The sequence below is a fragment of the Rhinichthys klamathensis genome, unplaced genomic scaffold, assembly GCF_029890125.1.
Source record: "Rhinichthys klamathensis goyatoka isolate OS25496 unplaced genomic scaffold, OSU_Roscu_1.1 h1tg000059l_1, whole genome shotgun sequence".
NCBI lineage: Eukaryota > Metazoa > Chordata > Actinopteri > Cypriniformes > Leuciscidae > Rhinichthys > Rhinichthys klamathensis.
The window spans coordinates 4658660-4675909 of NW_026606604.1; the positions used below are offsets into that span (position 1 = coordinate 4658660).

At 39.0% G+C, this 17250-nt stretch overlaps 3 protein-coding genes across 9 annotated transcripts in view; 2 read left to right on the forward strand and 1 right to left on the reverse strand.

Moving 5' to 3' along the window:
- smpx (small muscle protein X-linked) overlaps positions 1-9113 on the forward strand; it is a 55416-nt gene extending 46303 nt beyond the window's left edge. Inside the window, exons 2-6 of one of the 6 annotated variants that reach the window (XM_056249091.1) lie at positions 1717-1778; positions 4365-4426; positions 7143-7229; positions 7647-7781; positions 8482-9113. In XM_056249091.1, the coding sequence (XP_056105066.1) occupies positions 4388-4426; positions 7143-7229; positions 7647-7772 (252 nt within the window). In that variant the 5' untranslated portion in view covers positions 1717-1778; positions 4365-4387 and the 3' untranslated portion in view covers positions 7773-7781; positions 8482-9113. Of the gene's footprint in view, positions 1-203; positions 328-1581; positions 1779-4361; positions 4427-7142; positions 7230-7646; positions 7782-8481 lie in introns of those variants that run through there. The other 5 variants (XM_056249086.1, XM_056249087.1, XM_056249088.1 and 2 more) reach the window with 5 other exon arrangements.
- Positions 6545-17250, reverse strand: part of cnksr2a (connector enhancer of kinase suppressor of Ras 2a) — a 105199-nt gene continuing 94493 nt past the window's right edge. For both annotated transcript variants that reach the window (XM_056249077.1, XM_056249075.1), the window contains one exon: positions 6545-7191. In XM_056249077.1, the coding sequence (XP_056105052.1) occupies positions 7115-7191 (77 nt within the window). In that variant the 3' untranslated portion in view covers positions 6545-7114. The remainder of the gene's footprint in view (positions 7192-17250) is intronic.
- Positions 11970-15143, forward strand: LOC130083971 (kelch-like protein 34). Its single transcript, XM_056249082.1, has one exon. It carries the CDS (start codon positions 12096-12098, stop codon positions 13857-13859), a length of 1764 nt encoding a protein of 587 aa, XP_056105057.1. The 5' UTR covers positions 11970-12095; the 3' UTR covers positions 13860-15143.

Genomic DNA, 17250 nt, shown 5'->3' on the forward strand with positions numbered 1-17250 from the left:
CTTCCATCGTTTGTTTATACCTGTCCAGTTGTGGGTTAAAATCAGCCTAGATTAAGATCTGAAACTCCTCTAAACTGGCAGTGCTGCTACCACTGGGAATGGGTCGTCATGTCAAACCACGGGCCAATCAGACGTCTCCCTGGGCTCTGCGTGCTGGAGCCTAAATTAGGTCATGATCTTAATAAGTATTGTCGCACAGTGATTCTCTGACTGCGTAGAAGAGTACAGAAGAGGACCTCACAGAGAACAGGCAGGGCTTTTGACTGGGCATCATATCAGAACAGAAAGCAGTGAGGAGGTGTGGACCTCACGCTGGCAGCTGAACAGGTAAGGGCACAGTGGGGTCATGATGTCAGGGTCCTGTGTTGTGCAAAGCCAAAGTGTACTCGTCTGTCACCGTTCACTCTTTCTGAACTCTATTTTTTCTTCCATCTTCATTATCTGCTATATAGTACTGCAGCTTTAAGTTGTACATTCTCTCTTATGTTCAGGCATATCGAGGACATTTCGATCTAGGTTATAGTCTCCTAAATATACCCTACACATTATACATGCATATATGACAAGCAGTGGGAATTTAAAAATGCAATTTTAAAGTGATTGTGTGTTCTGGTGTGCATATACAGTGGGGTTTGAAAAGCCTGAGATGACTAGGCAAGTTTATTTGTTTATATATTTAATATAAAATAAATAAATAATATGATATATATATGTATATATATATATATATATATATATATATATATACTATTAATGATGTTTATATATATTATCATAGGCTATATACATATTAATGTATTTATTTATTAATAATATAAATAAGCATATATTATATAAATAAACAATAAATTAATATTAATGTTATTTACTTAATATTAGATGGATGGATGGATAATTAACATTAAGTTTATGTTTAAAATATTGTTATGAATATGTATTAATATTATATATTATGTAATTTATTTTCGGCTAGTTTTTTATTTTTTTACATGTGTGTGTATGTATACTACACATATATACTGTACATACATACATTACACACACACACGCGCACACACAACATATACAATGTATGTAAGATGTTAAATATTAATATTTGATATAACTTTATATATTATTGATCCTTGGCAAGTTTAATTATTTCTATTAATAATATAAAATAATTATTTTTCCAGCATAATTTGAAAAAGATGCAAAGAGCAAATTATGTTTCAATGGAAGCAAAAACTTCTGATTGTATCTGTATGATGGAGTCACGTGACCAATTTCACTAATGCAGCCTACTTGATTAATGGCATGCAGAAATAGGGCATAACATTTCTTACTAATATTGTTTTTCAAAACTTTATTTCCATGTTTAAATTACATTTTAAATTCCAGATTCTCACTGTTCTCTGACTTTAGGACCACACTGTATGTGTATAGTGACAGGACTGAGAATGGGGCTTTAATGTGCATGATGGGGCATATACAGTATGCATAAACGGCTGTCTGTGAAGTGAACAGTCAGGGTGGACAGAAAGCAGGTCCCCTCTGTGTATCACACTACTATTTATAGTGTGAACAAATCCCAGATATGAACGGAATCCCCTACTCCCCTACAGCCCGGAGTGAGGGAAAGAAAGGGAGACAGAGGTGTTGAACAGAACCAGAACCGTGGACAACAGAAGTCAAGACTGCTTCAGTCTGAAAAGAGAGAGAGAGAGCGAGAGAGAAAGATTGGCATTTGTCCTGTCTGTCTCACAACAGGGAACAGCGGTTTACTGTTACGGCAGCAGGTATGCAACTTTTTTTGAGGGCAGAACGCAGAGGGAATATGTGTGTGTTCATGTGTATGTGTGTGAAACTATAACGGTGCTAAAGGTCACAATGAATATAGGGGACGGGCTTTCTTTAGGTAAATTATGCAATATAGTGATATGATGATATAATGAGACCAATACAATTTGTTTAAATCAAAACAACTTTTTAAATGGACTTCTAGCTTCTGGAGGACTTCTAGATTTCTTCAAGCTTTCTCTAAAAGTACTCTCACTTTTCTTACTAATTACATAAGGATGGATATATTTTTTGTTTGTGGGGAGTCAGGACTTGTTTCTGAAAAATGATTAAGTCTGTGAGAATGACTCAGGCCTGGCAGGATTCGGCCTATGTAACACACTAAGGAACAACAGGCAGGTTTAACTGTAAACTGTAGCTTTGCCTTTACATAAGCATTAGCATTCTTTGATGATATGCATGTAAATGATACTTTTTTCTGTCTATCTTGTGGTTTTACTGCAGTAGACATCTCATCTAAGCATAGGACTGTGATGACGTTTGATGATTTACATAATAAACTGTGTTATTCTGAATGTTAAATTCAATTAATATGTTGAAAGAACCGCTCATCAACACAGTTGGATATCAACCTCAGGTGCAGTGTCAAATAAACATTTAGTTTTGAAAAATAAAAGATATAGAGAAAATTTTTGTCAGACAGGTTGGAAAGGTCTAGAGCTTCTGAGGTTTACAGCAATGCAAATACACTGTGCCTGTGAAAGCATTGTGGGAGTTTTTGGAAATGCAATATTCAGTGTGAGATTTCGGCTTCTGGTGGGCTGGTTTGTGATACAGTGGGTGGTTAAATTGATCTAGGATCCAAATCTAGGAACCAAAAATACAATTTTAGAACCTTTTGTTCTAGTCTTAGTCTTCGCTAAAGGTGGTTTGATCCAAGTTTTATGCTGTAATTAGAAATCTTTAATTTAATTTTTTGTTAGCTATTTTGAACACTGAGGAGTTTAAACTTTAAGACACTTTACCCAAAAATGAAATTTCTGTCATCATTTACTCCCCCTCAAGTTCTTCCAAACCTGTATGAATTTCTTCCTTCTGCTGAACACAAAAGAAGATATTTGGAAGAATATGGGCAACCAAACAGTTGATGGGCATCATTGACTTCCATTGCATGGGAAAAAATTACTATGGAAGTCAGTGATGCCCATCGTTTGGTTCCCCATATTCTTCAAAATATCTTCTTTTGTGTTCAGCAGAACAAAAGAAACTCATACAGGTTTGGAACAACATGAGGGTGAGTAAATGATGACAGGATTATTTTTGGGTGAAGTATCCCTTTAAGGACGGTATTTTGGAGCAGTGTCAGACAGCTGCCGTAGTGCTTGCTGCTCTTTAAAAGGTAAATTTAGCTCAACGGTCGGCAGTAGTGACTCCACACCACTTAAAGTCCGAATGCACCGCTGTTGATGTGCAAACAACACGGTTGCTAAGGTTGTGAACCTCTCTGTGAGCCCCAACCGACATGATTTGGTTGATCTGCCCCAATAAGACCAATGTTAAGTTAGAGAAGAAGGGAGACGTTGAAATATTTGATATAATATTGCGAATGCATTATGATGGCTGTATAGTTCACTGGAGGATTCCTCTTACATGCCAGGTGTTTTCAGCAAGACGTTTCATCGGCAGAATAACCGAGCAAATTATGGGCAGAAAGCTCCCCGCAAGCACAATCAATGCTCATCTGCCTACAGCTGTGTTCATTAGGTCACTGGATGATTTTACATATTTCTGAACAGCTTCCTTTCGGAAACACAAATTAGAGTGATTCAACCTTCATTCTGCTCTGTTTGAAATGTGATGGTGAAATGTGTTTGTTTCCGTGTCGGTTTGTGTTGCCAAGTATGTAAATGTATTCTCTTCAGAGTTCCCCATGGGTCATTTGTAGGAAACGGTGCCTTTTCATTGCCTTCAATGCCATCATTATTATGTTAATCACTGTAGAATAATAATAATAATAATGCACATCATTGTTTATGAATATATATATATATATTTTTTACAATGTTCTGTGATTTTTATAAGAATGTTAGGCATTTTTGATCTTCAATTATGTTCAGTTAATGCTGATACTGACTGATATACTGTCTGAATCAATATATTATCCAAAAAAATTATAAATATCCATTGATAGGCTATTTGTTAACCACTAGTCTGAATATTATGCCCCCCTCCCCCTCAAATGTCCATCCAAAATTCATGCTGAACTATGGCATTATGCATAATATTAATTTACAACATCAGTACATATTCCACCTCATGTTCCATATCCAGTATAACGTGTGTGTAGGTGTGTGTTATCCCAGCCCTGTCCTCTCCATGTTAACATAAATGATTCAGGGGTAAGAGCTGCTACCTGCTCCTCACTGCAGGAGTCACTAAGCAACTGAAAGACTATCCACGGGCACCTGAGAGCCGCAGGGGGGCTTTACTTTTCCCCAGACAAAATACATGTATTCAAACCCACAGCAGGCCAGTCTATCCATCTGATCAATGCATTCAGTCTATTCCTGTCTTTTTTACAGCAGAAACGCGGACACAACTGCACAGAATGTCTAAACAGCCGTCGACCAATGTCAAAGCCCTGCAGGTGAGTAAATGGTGTGTGTTTTTTTGTTTGCACATAATTGAAGAATAGTCAGTGGGCTTTTGTGTTGATTTTAGTGGCACAAAATGGAGTTTTTCTTCTTTTCTCAAAAACACTCAAACATGTCAACATAAAAGATTTTAATCTGAAAAGCCAGTTCCCTATTTTGAACACTGAGTTATAACTGTAAAAACACATTTCAATGTACAGTACAATGCATTACAGTACACAAGGCCATTGACAAGTAAATGAAATGCATTGCTGCATGTTGTTGATGTGTGTCCAGCTTTTTGTCTTGGTAGGAAACCTTTCTTTTCCAAACAGAAACAATTTATATAAAAATAGACTTGTACACTTTAATTGAAGTCCTTATAGCCTTTTCACTTTTGATACAGTTGATGGCGAACCCTGTGAATTTACATGGATTTCTGCATAAAGTGGTTAAAACTGTGATCTTCAACAAGTCAACAAACAACAAAAGAGATATCTTGTCATGTCTTTATGGGGCACACTGTGAAAACAACGAAAAAGTATGTGATATCTATATTGTACATCCTTAGGAGGCAGCATAAAAGTCCATCAAACGTTCTTTTGTGTTCAATAAATATATAAGAATGTGTTGTTTGTAATTTAAGCAGACTGCTTGTCCATTGATGTGACAGTTGATGTGATCAGATCACGTTATGACCAATTAATGCAGAAATCCAAAGTGTTCACACACACACACACACACACACACACACACACACACACACACACACACACACACACACACACACACACACACACACACACACACACACACACACACACACACACACATATATATATACACACAGTTGTGGTCAGAATTAATGGCACCCCTGCATGGTAAATATGATCAAAAATGACCGTAAAAAATAAATCTGCATTTTTTTTATCTTTCATTTAAAATATGTGCAAAAATCTAACCTTTCATTGAAGTAAAATAATTGAAAGCCTAAAAAAATATATACCACATGTTGTTTGGGAGGGTTTCAAGAAAAATCAAAAGGGTATGGTCAGATTAAACAAAAAAAGGGATTTTTGGCAGCAAACCCTCCAGATGTGTTTGGTGCAAACAGGGATAAAAAGTATCCCATGCCTACTGTTAAATATACTGTTTTTGTATAAATATGCCATTTTGATCATATTTACCAGGGGTGCCATTAATTCTGACCACAACTGTATATATCTGTCTGGCTAGGAGCGATATCGTAGACACTCTTATAACAGTTCACCACAGTGTAGAGACAATTCTTACAAACACTGAACACTTCAGCCAAAAATAGACACATTTATCTTTCCATAAAAACTCTCCATATACACACAAATCCATAAAAAGCCCCAAAATACACAAGATTCAGGATACAGTCCATCAGAGAACACAGACAGAAGGAAGAGAGGTCATGCATGCAAAGACAGGAGCACATGGTCACTAAAACAGCCAATACTTCATCCAGCAGTTTATATAGATGTAGAGCCAAAGAAATAGAGTAGAACAAATGCAAGGGTTTGATGTACTGGACCATGAAATGCATGCAAAACTGGAATGAAGTCTACTCTTTAGGGGCGTTTGCGATTGGTTGAGGGATCTCACATGCTCTAATCAAAACAAAAAATGTGTAAATTGAATCGAGTGTTTGACCTTGTGTGATCAATACAGCAGGAAAACGACAAAGCAAATAAGTGTTTGAGGTTCTACACTCTTAGAAGAAAGGGTTCTTTTTAGTGGTTCCCATCATGGGATCATTTTATGGATTTAGTTTGAATAAATTCATTTTATTTTGAATAAAATTATTATGCAATCCTTTAAGATTGAACCTTTTTGGCATAAAGCGTTCTTTAAAATTGAGTCGAGAACCCTAGGGTTCTATATAGAGTGTTCTAAGAGTGTATATGGAAATTGAAGTACCCCAAGAGGCAATTTTGCATTGTGACATTATTTTTTATTATTATAATTAAACAGTTTCCCGTCCAAATTCTCATTACCATAGTGCAAATAAAACCACAATTTCTTTAATGTGAAAATATATTAATTTTAAATTATATTTATATTTTTTAAAATTGAGAATGACAGTTGGATAACGATAATAAGAATTTTGGGGGAAGTGTGTTTAGTTGTCATGAAAATAATGCTATTTATGCAAAATATAATTTCTTATGTGACCTGGTTTCCGTGAGGTTCACCCACAAATAATGGAATGGCTAAGACAAACATGCTAAAAAATATATATGAGAAGAAATGTGGCAAGAATCCTGATCTTTTCAGGGTTTCTTCCTAGTGTAAATTTGTAAACACATTTACAGTTTCACATTTGGAATTTCGTTTTCATAATACATGCTGCGTTTAGACGTATTTAATAAAGACCAGACCAGACCAAAAAAAAAAAAAAAAAAAGACAGGCTGTCTGCTTCGGGCTTCAGCAAACAGAGAGATGTCTGTAATCTCACTGTTTTATCTGTTGCCCGCAGCTCATTTCCATACAGGCACTTTGCTCTTTATGAAATACAAACTCCAGCAAGAAGACATGTCCAGCAGGTTTTGTGGAAAGGTTTGGTTTCGTCAACTACACAATATTACATGAGCTTAAATGACTTTGGTATTGTGGTGTGGTTACAGGAGTAAATGAGCAGTGTCCCTGTGAGGCTATAGCAGCGATGGTAACTGTCTCAATGCATTTTCTTGTCTGTCTCAAAGGCCAACCTTAATATTCCAATGGGGGCTCTGCGTCCTGGGGCGGGACATCCTGTGAAGAGGAGAGAAGATACAGTAGACACAGAGGAGGTCAGATTCTGCTGGAAACAATCACACATGCACACACTTACACAATTGAGTAAATTAGACAAACATAAAGATATTTATAATCATGTCCAGATCACATTTCAATTTAAATAAATAAACTATTTCACATAAAGAAATCTTATTTTAGACCACTGAGATTTTTTTGCTTTGTGATAAATTGCAGGAATGTATTTTTATCTTTGACTTCATACAATTAATTTACGTTATTCTTATCATGAAGTACTAATAAACACAATTTTGTTTTTTTTGCCTACAGTAAAGAGAAAGAAAGAACTAAATAAAGAACGATCAAATTTTTTTTTGGGGGGGGGGGGGGGGGGGTAAAATATTACAAACTCATTGTTGAGAGATTTTGTGAGGGCCACTCAGTAATATCTCCCACAACTGTTGGTTTCATAGCCATCCCCAGTCACTCCAGAGGAGAAAAAGCCCCTGCCCGGTGCTGTGAAACTACCGGGCCCCGCCGTGAACCTCTCCGAGATCCAGAATGTAAAAAGTGAACTCAAATGGGTCACCAAAGACTAAACAACACAGGTAAATCTGACAGTCAAATATACACACTCACACCCATTTTCCCCGTCTACCATTTTTGGTTAGTCAAACATTGTAACATTGTTGGTTCTTCTTGATCGTACACACACACACACACACACACACACACACACACACACACACACACACACACACACACACACACACACACACACACACACACACACACACACACACACACACACACACACACACACACACACACACACACACACACACACACACACACACACACACACACACACACACACACAGAGAGAGAGAAGCAGGAACACAAGAGCAATCGGTTTTCAAAACACGCCACACTGAAATAATTTAGGAAGGCCCAATGGTGTTCACACAAATGACCACATGGTGTCAGTAGCTGTAAAAGTAGTTTGCACGTGTGTTAGCATGCATGCTGGAGTGTGTTAGTAGCTGTCTTTGAGAGTGTAAAGGGGTATGATGGTGAATCAGGCTCTATTAATACTCCACAGATCAGTGGGGCAGTGAAAGTCAGTCTGTTGTGTGCAGTCCCAGCATGCCTCACAAGACTTTCCTATTATAGAGCAAAACATGCACTGTGTGTGACCCACTCTATGTGTGACAGAATTAAAAACAAATTTTGCCAAGCAAACTACCTTGAGATTATACCATGTTTTTATTGCTTGTAAACCCATTTAACCAATTCTCATTTTCACAGGTGACTCCACCCCCATTTGATCCAAGGCTTTGGTTACGGTCTCCATCCAATCAGATTCGTGTATTTAACACAAAACCCCAGAGAATCGGTCGCAACGGAATCATTGGCAAGCCTTAATGATGACACTACCAACTGACCTGAGAATGAAGAAAGGGGGTGGATTCTATCGATGCAAAGACTGATGGGAATTGAGCAATTCAAAGCTCTGAACCATGTTTTTGTCTGTCAAAAAATAGGTCATCACTGTTTAAACCACCCAGCGTCGTATTCTGTATTTTGCGTTTAAAAATGTTCTGTGTGCTTAACTTAAAGGGATAGTTTACCCAAAATGAAAATTCTGTCATTTACTCACCCTCATGAGTAAACTATCCTTTTACGTTTGATTTTATAGTAGTTCTGTATTCTCCTACTACCATCAATGAGTCATAAAACAGAATATATGAGACTGAAGGCATTGATTCATCTTAAAGTTCCTCCATTCTTCAGCCAGATTCTGTCTTAACGCGTTAAAATGTGACACCATAAAATCAATGTTCTTGAAACATTTTACATCTAGAATGATTATTATGCAAATAATTGCGTCAAATTGTTTTAATTAATCAGAAAGTCATGGATTTAATTTGATTAGTTTTCCTACGATTGACGATGGCCAAGCTGCAGGCTTGTTTCCGCTCCCTACTTTTTCTTTATCTATGGCTTTGTTCTTGTGTGTTGCAGTACATGAGTAGGCTGTTGCATAATAAAACATGATTTCACGTTCTCTCCAAGAGCAAACCTGTAGGAGGAAGCCAGCACTTGTTATCCTCGAACAAATAGAACTGGATTTCAAATGCCGCACTATCAGTTTGTTATGTACATAAACCGAGATTAGTTTAACAGTGCAAAGATGCTCATCTTCTCGCTTGTAAATCACATCATATGTGTATGTTCTGTTCTGTGATCTTGATCTGCAATCTGTAGTTTACTAGCAGCAGGTGTCATGACCTTTGGGTAAAAGTGTCCTTATTAAAGATCATGTATCGCTCCTTAGATCAGAGCAAGTCTGCATTAGGAGCTATTAGTCAAAAGCTGGGAAACATGTACAATGCAGATTAATTGTGTCTACATATGTATTTCTTTAATTTGTAAGGCTCTATTTTCTGTAAGTTTGCTTTGAAACAATGTGTATTGTGAAAAGCACCATACAAATACAAATGTCTGACTGGATTTAAGACAACGTTTTGTGAAATTAATTGGATTGCGAAGTGAAAGACAAACAACCAACAAGTATTCAGCGTACATGGAAATACATTCAAGCCTTTTGAAAAAGCTTCCCAGGATGCACCTCATCTAGACTAAGGGTGGCAACTTTGAAGAATCTTTATTTAGCATAATTAGCACATTTTAATTTGTAGTTTCATAGTTTTGAAGACTTGCTTTTATTCTAAAATGACACATAAAATGGAAAATAGTAGTACTAAATAATGACATGTCGAAAATTTGACTGGTTATCTATTTGGAAAAACCTAGGAGAGCAAAGAAATGGCCACAAACACTACAATAGACAATGAGTACAACGGTGGAACAGGACCTATCAATCATGTGGATATGGAATGGAATATTTCAGGATTAAGCATCTGGCAGAGGTGCATGGAACACAGACAGAGTGAGCAGCTGTCCAACTAATCAACAAAGCCTTTATAATTCCCTCATTACCCATAATGCAATGCGAAGAGAGAGAGAGTCTGTAGTTCTAAAACTTCTCACCGAAATGCTCAGCATACCTCACCTTCCGCCGATTCCTTGATATAGCCACCTTGTGTGCTATCATATGCTTTACATTATACATTTCAAACTGTATATCTATAAAATATGTTCGTTAATTAAAATGATTTTCTTACCTAAAGCCTTATGCTCACCAGTTATTATCAAAATTGTTCACCATGACCACCAGAGCCAAACAAAACCCCTAATAGGAAGAACAGATAGTTATATTTAGAAAGCCCACTCAGGTCTGGCAGATTTCTTGACTGAAGGGTCACCAGAGAACACAAACACACTCACAAAGTGCCTAGGCACATAAATCATCTGTATATGCAATTAAATGCACTAATAACCCCATCAGGTGTAAAACAGTTTATCATAAATTGTATTTATAGATTTGCAGTGCAGGAAGAGAGTATGATCCTGCAAAAGACCTTAAAGCATGCAATGAAGTGGAGTCTGGTTTTGTTGACGAAATATAAAAAGTGCAGCATAGTTAATGCATCTAATTTAAACCATGGCAGTTATTTGGTGCATTTAAATATATATCTGCTGATGCAGAGTGTAAAGACATGCCAAGGGTCCTAAAAGGCCAATTACTCATTTTAAAGCGAGAATCCGAAAGGGGTTGTAAGGTATGCACAGGATTTGGCAGTACAAACAGTGTCTACAAAATCATTTCCTTGAGACACATAGCACACAAACACACCCCCATATGATTCATCATGACCTTATTGCAGCTGCACTCGAGTGATAGTGAATTCACAAATGACTCCAGTTACCAATTACATTGATAGATGTTTCTCCACTGTCAAGCATTTGTAATACAATATATTGTATTGCAAACGCTAGACAGAGGAGAAACCAGTGTGACTATGAGGAGAGGGGTGTGAGAATGATACGAGAAGCTCTATCATAATCACCCCTCGCTCTTATACTTAATACCCCCTCTGCAACCTGGCCTGATGCTGCCCCATCTCAGCTTTGAGCCAGTAGCTATTCAGGGAGAATGAAGGGTACGATGTTCACGAGGGTGGGATGTTTCCTTTTCGCTGTGGATCACACTTACACACAAATACACGTCTATAAATCAACCTCACTCATGAGTAATCTAGCCAACATCTCCGTGGTTATAAAACAAATTTTATTGTCTTTTTTTTTTATCTTTGTGCCTTCCTGACATTGTCTGAACAATCTCCCTATGGTTCTCATAGACGGGATTTTCACTGCCAATCCTTTCTATTTCTCTCTTTTTTTTTTCTTTTTTTTTTGGCTAGACTGTGTCCTGACTGTCCCTCTGATAAACTCTGAGTTTCTATTCCTGTCACCTTGGTGAGATGTGGCTTCTGGTGGCGACAGACAGAAATCCACAGTGCTGACTAACTCCTGTATTTAGCAAGGGATGACTTCAGATCTGCATATCATAATAAACCCCCGGCATGATCCCTCCCGCTCTCTGTGTTCCCATCTAACTAAAGGGAAAGGGCAACTAGCTCGAGGCTGTGTTTACCCCTTGTGGCCCCAAAATGTCTGCCCATCCATTCTCCCCTCCCTTTTAGAGATCTGGTAGAAAACACATGCCTATCTTGTTGAGGCAAGAGGTTTGGAGGCTGCCCACTGGGTGGAGGAGCAATGGTTGACCCTCCCCTTTACAAGTTTATGCATTTGATGCCTGCAAAAGTCATGGACCACATCCCAACAGACGCGGCTGGTGCGGCGGACCTTTTCTTCCTTCTGTCTCCTTTACTTTTGATGACTTTTGCAGGAGCAAGACGACCTAGCCACCTCTGCCTCTTTCCCTTCCTTTCTCTCTCTAACTCACCTGTTCTTGACCCTGGTCTTCCTTATCTCTCTCCCTTCTTCTCCTAGTGATGAATTATTATCTGATGCTCAGCAGCACTCATGGAGAAGGTGTTCTGTCTCGGTACCAGAGCTTGCGTCTGGAGGGTCGAATGTGTGATGTTGTTTTGGAGGCGGAAGGTGTGGAGTTTCCTGCTCATCGCACTTTACTAGCCTGTTCCAGTGACTACTTTTGGTCTATGTTCCAAGACTACACTCTGGAATCCAGTACTCACACTATCAGCTTGCCAGCCCTGTCATCTCTGGGCCTGGAGCAGATACTGGACTTCATCTACACCTCATGGATCTCACTGTCACCCTCCACTTTGGAGGTCACACTGCAGGCTGCCTGCTATCTACAGATAACTCATGCTGTGAATCTTTGCACTCAGTACATCTCAGAGAGCATTGCTCCTGACAATTGCTGCTTTTTTGCTAACATAGCAGCATGCTATGGCCTTTCTGAAGCCTTCAATGACAGCAACTCTTTCATTGCCAGAAACATGTGCAGAATTCTTGCAACTGAGGAATACAAGACTGAGATAATGGAGTTAAACCTTGATTCTCTGCAAGAGGTGCTTGTAGCTGAGGAGATGCCAGGAGTGAAGGAGACAGAACTTCTACAGCTGCTTTTGGACTGGCTAGAGTGCAACCCGCAATCTGCCCTGCAAAGTAATGCATTGCTCAGTCGGATCCGATTTGGTTTGGTGCCATCTGAAGAGCTGTCTCAACTTAGTGCACTTAAACCTGCTTTACGTACACCCTTCATCCGCAGCGTAGTGCAGAAAGCGCTTAACTACCACCTTCAGGGTCCCTTACAACCTCTACTTCAAAGTGTCCACACCAGCCTAAGAGCCATAAGCAACAAGATTCTTCTGATAGGGGGAGGACCAGAAGCAAACAGACCCCAGAATCAGATCCTAACCTACGAACCTCGCAGCAAGAAATTCCAGCCACTTCCAGCATCCCTACCAAATAAGATACAGCACCAGGGAGTATGCGTTGTTGGGAACTTCTTATTTGTACTAGGTGGTGAGGTGGTGCAGGTGGATGAGGAGAACGAGAAGAGTGCTGTGATGACTGTCACTGACAAGGTGTGGCGCTATGACCCACGGTTTGAGCAGTGGGAGGAGATGGAACCACTCTTGCAGAAGAGGGCACAGTTTGCCTGCTGTGTGATGGAAGGTGTTATTTTTGCTATTGGTGGACGGGGCGAGAAGGGTGAGCCTGCTTTGTCATCCGTGGAAAGGTACGATATGAGTGAAGGGTGCTGGCGCAGTGGTGTATCCCTACCAAATTCAGTTCATGGACACGCCTGTGCCACTATTGGAACAGGAATCTACATCTCCGGTGGCATTCATATCAACAACCCAGAGAGCAGCAAAGATGTGTTGTTTTTGAATTCTGTTGAGGGGGATGCCTGGCAGAGATGTTGTAACATGTCCATTGCCAGATTCAGCCACCAGATGGCAACAGTGAGGGGAAGAATTTACACCTTTTTGGGAATGTATGAGCCCTTCTGTGACATTGAACGCTACAGTCCTGAGCAAGACCTGTGGACCCGTCTAAAGCCCCTACTGAATGACCGCTTCTGCTATGGTTTGACCGCAACAGGGGGCAGACGTGTGCTTATGTTTGGAGGCAGAAAATGGCAGGAAGGACAGGAGGTGTGTACAACAAACGTGCTGGAGTATGACACAGAATATGATGCCTGGAGGGAAGTGTGTAAACTACCAGGGCCCTTGTGTGGGATTCAGTGTGCCATAATGACTCTTCAAGACCCTCCGGAGACCTAAAAGTCAATTACAAACACCATCCCACATACACACAGACAAACAGATGGCTGTCATGGGGCAGAGAGAGTTGATGGACAAGGGTATTCTTTGTATCATGGATACATGGATTGTAAAGTGGCATGGAAAACAGGAGTCTATTTACCCAGATACAGAAGACCTTGGTGGGGGTAAAATCCTGTCAAGTATGTTTTGCAGCAAGCATTAAGGAACCCCTGAAAGTAGGTCACTATGAATAGGGTAGAGAAATTCATGACATTGATAGATGAATTGTCATAAAGACTTTGTCCTGAAAAATGGCATAGTTCCTGTATGGACACTGGAGAACTAAAGATTACATTTCAGACCACTGCACACTCTTGAAAGGCACGAAGAAAGGACAAACCAACAGGAAAGCCATCTAGATAAGGACAAATGAAAACAGACATAAAGTGTGCACTTGAAGTCCAGCTTGGACAAGATTTGACTATTTGGCACTGTGTGAAGATCAAAGGTGACACTCATAATGTCTTATGACAGAGGGACAGCTGCCATGAATGCTGGATACAGACTGTGGATAGTAGAAAATACAGCAGTTAAAATGAAGGAGAGTACACTCACAGACACTGCGAGAGAAAGCCAAATTAGACCATTGATTTGGAAGGGTACATGGGAATTCAAAGCGGGCAAGGACAAGTGTCAAGACCACTGAGTGTGTGTGGGATGCAGACAAGCCAAATGAGGATGAGGAGATTTTTAGTGAGCAATGATAAACAAAACTGCATAGGCATGTATATCTGACAGCTCAAAAGTCAGGCCCTGCATGGAAATCTAGATTCCCAGTCACAGATAATATAGTGTGACTAGAAAACCAATATAATTAAGGTGAACTGCAAATAGTGAACAGCGGAAATCTTGCAAAACAGTGCAATATACATCAACTGTAGTCACTAGGCTGGATGATATATCAAAAATTCATAATATATTATTTTATAATAGTATCTATATTTGTACAAGAAACCATACAAAAAACTGATGTTTTAATAAAATAATGCATGTTTGTTTTTCCCCTTCAGTAGAAGAGGTTGCCCGTTTGATTCATTTCTGTAAATTCAAATTGATTCAGATGAATCAGTTCAAAACTAGTAGTAGTAACCATTTCTGTGTTGGCATTTCAAGCAGCATTGAGCATCGAGTCTGTACAATGAATATTGACATTTGTTATGACAATTCTACAAATGATTCAATGCAAAAGAGCAGCAAAGAGAGCAATGCATTAATAAAAGATTTGACTACATAAAACTTTGATCCAAGACTTAAAAGTTTTTTTTAAGTCTTTTGTACTCATTAACACAAGGGTGCTGGTAATAATAGCAAATGAGAGAAAAAATAGCAAAAGATTTGAGTATGAGCAGCCCAACCTGGGGTGCGTTTCCCGAAAGCATCGTTAGACAACTATGGTCGCAAGTTCCGTCGTTACCAATAGAGTTCAATGGGAATTGCGATCATAGTTGGATAACGATCCTTTCGGGAAACGCACCCCTGGTTTGCTGGTTAGATTACTTTACACCAGCAAACAAAATTAGGATAGTTTAACTTTTTTTTTGTTTCATTAGCTTCAGTTGTGTTGATGGAAAGATAGAGTGACTGACAAGGAAGGAAATAAATCAGAATTTCCCATCTGAACTGCCTCTTGTGCCCAAACAAAGGAGACCCATTCTCGACCTAAGACTCAGAGTTCATCCAACAGTTCATCTCCATTAAATGTGAGTCCATTACCTTCACTGAACAGCCTGGAAACCAGCTGGGAAATTGACATGGGCCTCCATTTTAACCAGGAGAAAGGTACCTTTACTCATTGTCCGATAGGCTGTCAAGCTCTTAACTCCTCAGGCGATTGGCTTAAGCTTAAATATATTTTGGACTGAATGCCTGACCATAAACAAAAATGGCAGAATCGATTGGCTTAAGCTTAAATATATTTTGGACTGAATGCCTGACCATAAACAAAAATGGCAGAATCAAGGTTGGAAATGCCAGCCGAGAAACTGCCATTGAGATGAATGGGAACACAAACGGACAGCTTTCTCTTCAGGTATAATAGACCTACATAGGCATTTACCAGCCTCAAAGTTTGGGCAGCCTGTCAGGCAATGTCGAGGACGCCTTTCTCCAATGTGCATTTTAACTCGCTTCATTTAAAGTATCCAGCATATATATAAAAAACACATGCATATACAATAATACAGCATGATTACATCCATAAAAGTTTATTGACTCTAGGTATAACCACACTTAAATCTGGATAAAGCAATAACTCTTTTTAAATAATGTCATAAATAAAGTAAACTTTACCAGGTTGTACGCTAAACACAACACATAGGAAACTGCACTGCCTAAATTACATGCCCTATTCATAATAAAGACAGGCAGCATCACAGATATTGATGAACTAGATTGTTGTACGACAACTCTGTTAAAAAATGGGCTGCTAAGGAAACATAACATGATTTGCACTAAATTAATAATAACTTTGATATATTACTAAAGTAAAATACCAATAGACATCTGTTCTAGTAGCTCTATATCCACTGGTAATCACTTTCTCTAAGAGCTAATGGATTCCCATGATTCCCATGGACACATTAGCACCTGAGTCACTCAATCAAAATCAAGCTAATATAGTCTTAATTACATACAGAATGAAATGTGCTCCATTATGTCAGTCATACCTGAAATATCAATGTACATCATATAATACACATCTTATCATACAATAAACACTCTTCTGATCATTCAGTGTTCTTAAAAATCCTCACATAAAGCGTCTTTGTGTTTGCTGAACCTTTCTGACAGTTGAAACACTGACATTAAATCATTTGGCAGCTTTGGTTTAGAAAAAAAACACAAATGTGATTGTGGTGTATCTACAAGCCATGTAGCAAGAGATGTTTTGCTTTGAGAGTTTATAAAGATGGACGACCTCCTGAACTTTGACATACATGTAATATCAGGAGTTGAGCTGCTGCTTCTGACAGATGCTGGGTTGAGTTCAGGGCAACAGCTTTGATCGGCGAGTCCCTGGGCTGAGCCCAGCGGTGTCGTGGTGACCTTGGTTGTCATAAAAACTCACTGTTGCTCTCGACACAAATGTCCCTAAACCCGCGGCAATGCACAGGACGACTGCATGGCAGCTTGTAGAAATGGAAAACTTGAGTCCAAACGGAGGTATACAATACTAAAAAATCCATAAAACTTCAGATTAAGCATAAAAGATGAACAGCACACCTTCTGCACGGGTACAGAATCACTTGTCAGTGCCGTCTCTGCTCACTTAAGGGTGCAAATTTTTGCTAGGAGCATCCCGTGTGAATCTGTTTTTGATTATGAACTCTCATTTGCGCAGACACATAAT

Coding starts and splice junctions, on each gene's coding strand:
- LOC130083971 (XM_056249082.1), top strand. CDS start 12,096: ATGAATTATTATCTGATGCTCAGCAGCACTCATGGAGAAGGTGTTCTG.